Source organism: Phyllostomus hastatus, unplaced genomic scaffold (assembly GCF_019186645.2).
Source record: "Phyllostomus hastatus isolate PE091 unplaced genomic scaffold, TTU_PhHast_1.1 phas_scaffold_177, whole genome shotgun sequence".
NCBI lineage: Eukaryota > Metazoa > Chordata > Mammalia > Chiroptera > Phyllostomidae > Phyllostomus > Phyllostomus hastatus.
This window is the reverse complement of record NW_025334012.1, coordinates 1,070,384-1,079,000: the sequence shown is the minus strand read 5'-3', so window position 1 is coordinate 1,079,000 and position 8,617 is coordinate 1,070,384. Positions and strand designations below refer to the sequence as shown.

Below are 8,617 nucleotides of genomic sequence, written 5' to 3'. Positions count from 1 at the left end.
AGAGGGGGGAGATGGGTAGAGGGCGGTTTGGGAGCCAAAAAAAGACTTAGAAATCTCAGGCCCCTCACTTCCTGTGCAACCTTGGCAAGTGACTTTCCCTCTCAGAATCTCATTTTTCACACCTGTGAAGTGAGGATCTCATGCATGCTCATGGGAGTGAGGGTGAAGGTAGGATTCCGGGATGGGATGCATGTAAAATCCCTGGTGTAGACAACCACTCAGGAGAATGAGGCTCCCTTGGCCCCCTCCCTCCCTGCCTCAGAGTCCTTCAGCATCCTGGGATCCTCTACTTTATTTGCTTGGATATTGACCAGAGGGAGGTTGCTGGGGAGTAAAGGCCGGGGCCCATTTGGGGTGCCAATGGTAAGTAAGTGTGGACAGTAGACATGTGGGGTCTTCTCTAGCACCTGGGTGTTTGGACACCCATGTGTGCCAGTAAGCTCTGGGAGGCAGGTCCCTGCAGTCCCAGCAGAGAGCATGTGAGTTGAGCAAATGTCTTCTTATCAGCTCCAGTGACCAGCACCCCTAGCCTGAGGGCAATCATTCTAGTTTCTTCCTACTTCCCCAAAAGCCTAGTATAAGGGCTGCCTTGGATGCTCAGGAGCCAGAGGCACTGAGAGTGGAGGCACGGACTCTTGCAAGGTGAGTGGTCCTCCTGTTTCCCAGGCAGGGTGGGTCCACAGCTTGGAAGAGGGCAGAAGCCTATATGGCTTATCCTTCGGACCATGATGGCTGTTGTTCTTTTACTGCTCCCCCAGTGTGAGTGAAGGTGACTCTGATCCCTAGCAGACCTGCCCCTGCAGAGACAATGGTCTGGACTAAGTGCTGTCCCAGGGACAGTGATGGAACTCTCATGTACAAGGGACTTCTGTACTTGAGCTGACTCCCCCACAATCTTTTCCAAGTCTCCAGGTTAGGTTCTGTTTATTGGGTGAGATGGAAGCTCTCCAGATTGTCCTTTAATCAACTAATTAAACAAACAGTTGCATCTCTGTTAAGTGACAGGGCTGCACAGACACACAGGACATCCTCAAGGAGGGAAAGTGGTGCTGTGTCCCTGTCACAAGACTGAGTGGATATGAAACACCCTCTGCTCCTGCCCCCTTCTCCTGCTGGGGAGTGTTGCTGCTTTTCGTCTGGGTAAGTCCTCCCCTTCCCTTCTCATCCAGATTTTTCTTTCCTCCTCTTTCCTGCACCTTTGTGGCTATCTTGGGGCCAGGTCACAGCTTTTCTTCTTCAGCTGACCCAGCCCTTCTCTGGTAAGATTTCTCCTGGACTCAGAACTGTGACCTTAATTCTTGTCAGGCTCCTTCAGAAGGTAACAACCACTCACCTGTGAAGATGAAGGGCTTCATATCTCACCTCCCCACCCCCAAATACACATGTGTGTCAGCCAGTGGCAGGGTCTCATGCACTTGTGTGAGTTCTCACCTCACCCCACATGGAGGAGATCCTTCCAGTGCTGGCTCCAGACAGCAGCACTAGGAAGGCCCCATTGGGGCTGTGCAGAGCTGTCCACGGTCCTGGAAGAAGGCAAAACTCCACCTGATGGTAAGTTGTCTCTTCTTCCCAGAGAATCATGCTCCCCACCTGCACAGCCAAGACACACAGGCAGACCTGAGCCAGGGTCTGGAAGGTTCAGGGGATCAGGAGGGAGAGTTGGCCCTGACTGAAGAGAAGATTCAGTCAGAAGAAGAGCAAGTGGAGGCGTCTGGCTACCAAAATGACTTTGACGACGAGAAGGCTTTGCAGTTGGACCCAAGTGCCCTCGACACCAACTTGCAGTGCCCCAGGACAGAGGACACAGTCGAAATAGTGGGAAGTCCTGGGTGCAAGACCTGCCGCTACATCTTGGTGAGGACTCCCCAAGTCTTTACAGTTGCTCAGGTAAGTGTCAGCATGGCTACTGTGGAAGGAGAACCAGTGGGAGGGTAAGAGAGTGGATTCAAACTTCCCTATTTCGCTGAGACTAGTGGTTCTCAAAGCCTAAGTACATCAGGCTTTCCTAAAGTTTGCATTAACAATAAAGTCCCAGGTGATGATGGTATTTTTGGTAGGAGACAGCACTTGAAAATCACTGATTTGGATAGAAGGTTTGGTATTAGATGTACTTGTGTTAAATCTTTGCTATGCCTGCCATAGGCTGTGTTACCTAGGCAAGTCACTTCAACCTTTCGGAGCTTCAGTATTTTGTCTTTTAAAAAAGTGTATTTTACTCATTATGCTATCACAGTTGTCCTGATTTTTCCCCTTTCCCCCCACTTCCAACCAGCACCTGCTACTCCTTCAGGCAATCTCCACACCTTGTTCATATCCATGGGTCAGGCATATCAGTTCTTCGGCTACTCCATTTCCTATGCTGTACTTTACATTACCACAGTTATGCTTTAAATACTTGTTCATACTTCTTAATCCCCTCACCTTTTCATCCATTTCCCCACAAACCCCTCCCATCAGACAACCCTCAAAACGCTCTCTATGTCCATGATTTATGTCTGTTCTTGTTTCCTCAGTTTTTTTAGATGCCATTGTTGATATGTGTGTATCTTTGCCATTTTATTGTTGATAGTTTCGATCTCCTTTTCCTTAAATAAGTCCCTTTAACATTTTATAAAATAATACTCTGATGCTGATGAACTCCTTCAGTTTTTTCTTGCCTGCGAAGCTCTTTCTCTGCCCTTTGATTCTAAATGATAACTTTGCTGGGTAGGGCAATCTTGGCTGTGGGTCCCTGCATTTCATGACTGAATATTTCTTACACCCTGGCTGGTGTAGCTCAGTGGATTGAGCGTGGGCCTGCGAACCAAAGGATTGCAGTTTGATTCCCAGTCAGGGCATATGCCTGGGTTGCAGGCTAGTTCCCAGCAGGGAATGCATGAGAGGCAACCATACACTGATATTTCTCTCCCTCTCTCCTTCCCTTCCCCTCTAAAGAAAAATAAATAAAATTTTAAAAAAAACCCTTGCCAATTCCTTCTAGCCTGCAAAGTTTCTTTTGAGAAATCAGCTGAGAGTCTTATGGGACCTCTTCTTAGGTAACTAGCTTCTATTCTCTTGCTGCTGTTAACATTCTTGCTTTATTGTTAAACTTTGGCATTTCAGTTATGATATGTCTCAAAATAGGCCCCTTTGTATCTATTTCATTTGGGACTCTTTGTGCTTCCTGGATTTTCATGTTTATTTCCTTCACCAAATAAGGAAGTTTTCTTTCATTATTTTTTTCAGACAGATTTCCAATTTCTTGCTCTTTCTTTTCTTCTGGCACCCCTATGATGCAAATGTTGGACCCCTTGAAGTTGTCCCAAAGGCTGCTTATACTATTCTCATTTTGGGGGGGATTCTATTTTCTTGTGTTGTCTGATTGGTTGTTTTTTGCTTGTGTATGTTTCAAATCATTGATTTGCTTCTTGACTTCATCCACTCTACCGTTGTTTCCCTGTAAATTGTTCTCTATTTCAATTAGGGTATCATTTATTTCTGCCTGGATCTTTATGCTGTTGAGGTCCTCACTTAAGTTGCTTTAGCATCCTTATAACCAGTATTTTGAACTCTGCATGTGATAGGTTGCTTATCTTCATTTCATTTAGCTCTTTCTCTGGAGTTTTGATCTGTTCTTTCATTTGGGCCATCTTTCTTTGTCTGCTTGTTTTGGCAGCCTCCCCATGTTTGCTTCTATGTTTTAGGTAGAGCTGCTTTGAATCTATGTCTTGGTAGTATGGGCTAATGTAGTAGGTGTCCTGTAGGGTCCAGGGCACAGCCTCCCATTTCACCCAAGCTGGGTACTTGAGGCATGCCTTTTCCTGTGGGCTGAGTAAACCCTGCTCTTGTATTTGAGCCTTGATTACTGCTGGTAGGCCAATGGGGGAGATTTAACCAGGCTAGCCAGCTGCAAGGACTGGCTGTAACCCCTGACGATCAACCTCTGCCCTCCATGGAGCATCAGTGGTGCAGGGGCAGGGTGGTGGTGCTCAGAGCCTCAGTTTTTTTTCACTTGTACAGTGGAGATATACAGTATCAAACTCTTAGAGTTGTGGTGACAATTAAATAAGATAATACATGGAAAGCATTTGTAAAAGTCCCTGGGTTGATGGAAACTGTCAATAAATGGTAGCTATGATTATTCTGAGTATTATTCTTCTTTCCTGCAAAAAGATCCTGATGACAGATAAAGGACCAAGGGATGGGAATGAGGGGGCTAGTAGATCCCTGATTTCTGACTGGACAAGGGATGCAGAGCTGTCTGTCTCATGGAGACTCCAGGACTGGAGAAAAATCTGTGAATTCTCTACCCCCACCTTCTTTCTGCTTCAGCATACTTGCAGGAATTGCTACAGAGGTACCCTCGTCTCCATCCACAACATCGGCATCAATTACCATCTGCAGTGCATGACCAGTGCACTCAACCAAGGCCAGGTCTGGATTGGAGGTGTCGTCAGGGGCAGGGTAAGTGAGTGTCCAACTCCCAAATACAGGAAGGTCTCTCCCATTGCCTCAAGGGAGCACCTGCCTGGCATCAGGCTTCATTTCAGCATTTGAGGTGACCTTGTGTGGGTGCTGGCTTGGCTGGATCAGGAGAACCGGTGATTGTACACATCTCCTCTCAGCTCCTCTGTTCAGTGGCTTCATGCCTGCAGTATGAAATGTGCCACAGTGGGTGTGTTCACACCAAGGAAATTGGCAATTGTTACAAATCAGCATTCCTCCCACTCTCTGCCGTCTCGTCTTCCCCCAGAGCTGATTGTTGAACACTTGCCAGCATACCACTGGGATCAGGAGATAGGTTCCATGCCCAGCTTGGTCACTTTCAGGCTGAATGTCTTCCTCATGTCTAAATGGGGGTGCTTCTCCTCTCTGAGTAGCTCCGGCCTAGTGGGTAAATAAGTGCCATTGTATTTGCTCCTCAAGTGTGGTCCATGGACCAAGCAGTTATTAGCATCTTCTGGAAGCTTGTTAGAAGGGCACTATCTTGGGTCCCATCTGTGAATCCTGAATCAAGATCTGCCTGTTAAAAAGACCCACAGGAGATTCATATTTGCAGAAAAGCCTGCTCTGTGTGATGGCTCTGTTGGCCTTGCCTGCACAGCCTCAGGGGTGGGTCTCTAGGATTTCTGGCTCCTAGCTGGGTGAGCAGTATCCAGAAGGATATTAGTAGGCATTTTCTGAAACCCCTGAATCTGTCTTCCCGGACCTCTGCCTCTGACCCAGCTATTTCTTCTCCAGGGCCAATGCAGGAGGTTTTTCTGGGATGATGGAAGCTGCTGGAATTATTCAAACTGGGCTGCAGGACAGCCTAACTGTGGGGGTGGCAACTGTGTAACTCTATGCACCACAGGTGAGGAGAACTGGGCACCAGGGTAAAGGGAAGGGATGGCAAGATGGACTCTTACATACTGTCCCTTTGAGCTGCCTGAACACACTTTCCCAAACCCACAAGCTCCCCACAACTGGAGAACCAATGTCCAGTCTGTGAGGAGGGCTGAGTTGGAGGGTTAGCGGTTGCCCTGTGTGTGGGTTGGGTGGGGGCTCTCCATTCTCACAAAACTTGGTTCAGAGCCTGGGGGGCTCCATTCTTTCCTCTGTTAAGAGGAAGCCACTGATGTGACACATGAGAGTGACAGGTGCAAATGAAAGGTGTGGATGAGGGATGAAGGAGAGGTGTGGGAACTGGGGATGGCTGACAGTCAGTGTGCCAGCTTCCCCTGCCTGGTTGTGGGACATGTGGAGCTCAGTCCAGTGCTGAGGCCATGTGGGGGGAGTAAGGTGGCCACAGTCCATTCCCATCCCAGCTCTGCACTTGCCTCAGAGCCTCAGGCCCCCTCCCCTGTGAAAGGGGTTGGTGACTGACCCACCCCCTTGAATGGTTGTGAGGATTCACCAGGGGCCCAGACACCCACTTAGCACACTGCCTTCTGGGGTGAAGTCCCAGTGCCTGGAACTCGTGGGGATGTGTGGCCAATGTGTCCTGATGCGTGGTGACAGACAAGAAAGACATAGGAGGAGGGATGGGGTCTCTGGCCACACTGGGATGGGCAGCTGACATCTCTGTGCTCTCCACCCCCAGGGGGTCAGTGGCGACTCGAGCATTGCTGCAGACCTCTGCCCTTCATCTGCTCTGCCTAAGCCAGTGGTCTGGAGACCCTGCCCTGGACCTGCTGCCTGCACCCCTCCTGGTTGCCCCTACCTACCCTGGGCCCTGGCTGGGCCTCCAGCCTCCCCTGCTCATAAAGCCAAACTGCCCACTGCATTTCCTGACTCTTGTGTCTTCATTGTTCCTTTGGAGGACTCCCGGGGTTGGAAAAGCTCGCTCCTGCAGGGTGGGACTTGAGGGAAGTAAAAGAAGGCAGAATGCCCATCCCCCCACCCCCAGTGGTGAGTGAGAGGGGTGGCTGCAAGGGGGAAGGTGCTGAGGTGTTTGACTGCAGCGCCACCTGGGGGCGGGGCCCGGATTAGGTGGCTCTCCTGGTTCCCCTGTCAGCCCTGGCTGGGGCTTTCACCCCACCCCCTCCCCACTGGGGGAAGGTTCTCACGGGGTGGGCGTGGCTGAACTGCCGCCCCCCCCTCCCCCGCTTTGGTTGCTTCTCTTTGGGCTTCGGGGTGGGGTGGGAGTGGGGCGGCTATCCAAAAGGAGGGTGATGTCACTGATTTGAGAATTGGAGGAGTGTTAAAAAAACAAAAATTCAGCTGAGTGCATTTTAAGAGGAAATTGGCTTTATTCAAGGATTCATGAATCAGGCAGCGTCTCATCCAGCAAATAGAAAGGAGCTCTGAGGAGCTGTACAAAGGGAAGGCTTTTATAGGTAGAAGGGATCACATGGAATGTTCTAGCAAAGAACAGATGGTTGAGGTGAGGCCACCTCCGTTTGGAAGTGGTGTATCAAGAGGATTACCTCACTAGTTCTGACCAGATAGTTGCACATTGGCTGGTTAAAGGTAACATTCCTGAGAGAGGCTGAGACTGCAGTTAGGTTAGGTAGTGAGTCTTGGTTTGGGTGGGCTTAGCACAGGTGACTCTGTTTGGGGCCTGTGACTTCCTCCCTCCCTCCCTTCCTTCCTTTTTTCCTTTCTCATCCTCACTCAAGAACATGCTTATTGATTGTAGAGAGAGGAAGGGAAGGAAAGAGAGACAAACTTTGATGAGAGAGAGACAGAGAGAGAAGCATCGATCAGATTGCCCTCATATGCACCCAGGTGTGGGGACCAGACCCACAGCCTAGTCGAGTGCCCTGACGGGAACTCTAGCTGACAACCTTTTGTCTGTGGGACAACATGCCAACCAACTGAGCCACACTTGCCAGGGCCTGGTATATTTTTTCTTTCCTTTCCTTTTTCTTGTTTTCCTTTTCTCTCTCTCTCTCTGTCACTCTCTGTCTTCCTCTCTGTCAGTAGTGAGATCCCACCTGTGGTAACCACATGGGAGGGAAGAGAGAATAGCCTTGTGTGGCCTTGTGCCTTTTTGGCCTAACAGTGGCCCTTATTTCCCAATTCGCAGTCACCTTTGGGTGAGTTCCAAGGCCCCATCTTCTTCTGATATATGTTCCCTATTCCCAGGAGGGTGGCTCCTCCCCCCAATCCTTTTCCTTCTCCCCCAGTCTCTAGTCTAGGTACCTGGAGGGATCACTTTCTCAGGTGGGAGCTACCTCCCCCAGGAGAGCCCTGGGGGCAAAAGTCAGGGCATCTGGTAGCAGTGTGGGTCCCACCCCAGTTCTGTAGCCCCATGCCCCCCACTCCTGCCCCCTCCTCCCACTTTCTCAGACCCTGGGGACACTGAGACTGAACACTGTGGCTGCTGCTTGTGCCAGGTATGGTGTTGGGGTCCAGGAAGGATCTGGAGTTGGTGAAGCGGGAAGCTTGACCTGACCCTGGGTTTTCAGAGGGCAGAGAGCCCTGGGCTGTAGTTCTGCATGGGGACCAGGGAAAGTGTACAAGTATTTCTGTGGGTGCTCATGTGCACATGTGTGTATATGTATCTTGGTGTGTCCACAAGTTTTCTTTGTATACCTGTGTATATCTGTGTATGTGGGAATCTATTGGTGAATGTGCACAACCTGTGTGTGGGTGTGTATCTGTGTGTTGCTTGAGTGTGTGTACATTGTCTACATTCCTGGTTATCTGTGGATAGGCCAGGATGTCCATGTACATCTGTGAATGTGCATGTCTGTGTGGCTTTGCACCCTTACACACCTGAGCCTCTGTGTTCTGCATCTGCGTGTACCTGTGTGTCTTTGGCCAGTATATTTGGGAGTTGTGCATTCATGCCAGTGTGTGCCTCAGCACACCTGTGTACAGGCCTGTGTTTGAGTGTGCATGTGTGTGTATCCATATGGGCATGTGATGGTCCATGGAGTTTCAGGGATAAAAAGAGCAAAAAGGAACAAAAGACAGGTGTGCTTTGTTTCTAAAGACACTGGAGTCGATGCAACAGGACAAGAGTGAGGCAGCTGAGAGAAAGAGGCTGGTGAAGGAGCAGCAGGGATGAGTCCCTTGAACAGGAGCAGGCCTCTGGCAACAGGGCAATGGGCCTTGGCATGACCATGAGCCTCCCCGATGCTGGGCCCCAGGGGCTGCCTCTGGGTGGAGGCACCTGTCCTGTGTAGAGGGGTCCATCTTTCTGCCTTGG

General features: G+C 49.9%; 1 protein-coding gene across 1 annotated transcript; it reads left to right on the top strand.

Annotated features, from left to right (window-relative positions):
- The first annotated feature begins 1,078 nt into the window (after nt 1-1,078).
- Nucleotides 1,079-6,231, top strand: LOC123831504 (proteoglycan 3-like). The gene is given in 6 exon segments (XM_045858386.1): nt 1,079-1,099; nt 1,101-1,140; nt 1,574-1,887; nt 4,312-4,443; nt 5,221-5,332; nt 6,062-6,231. Coding segments are annotated over 6 exon segments (678 nt in total). The 3' UTR covers nt 6,121-6,231.
- Nucleotides 6,232-8,617: the final 2,386 nt, after the last annotated feature.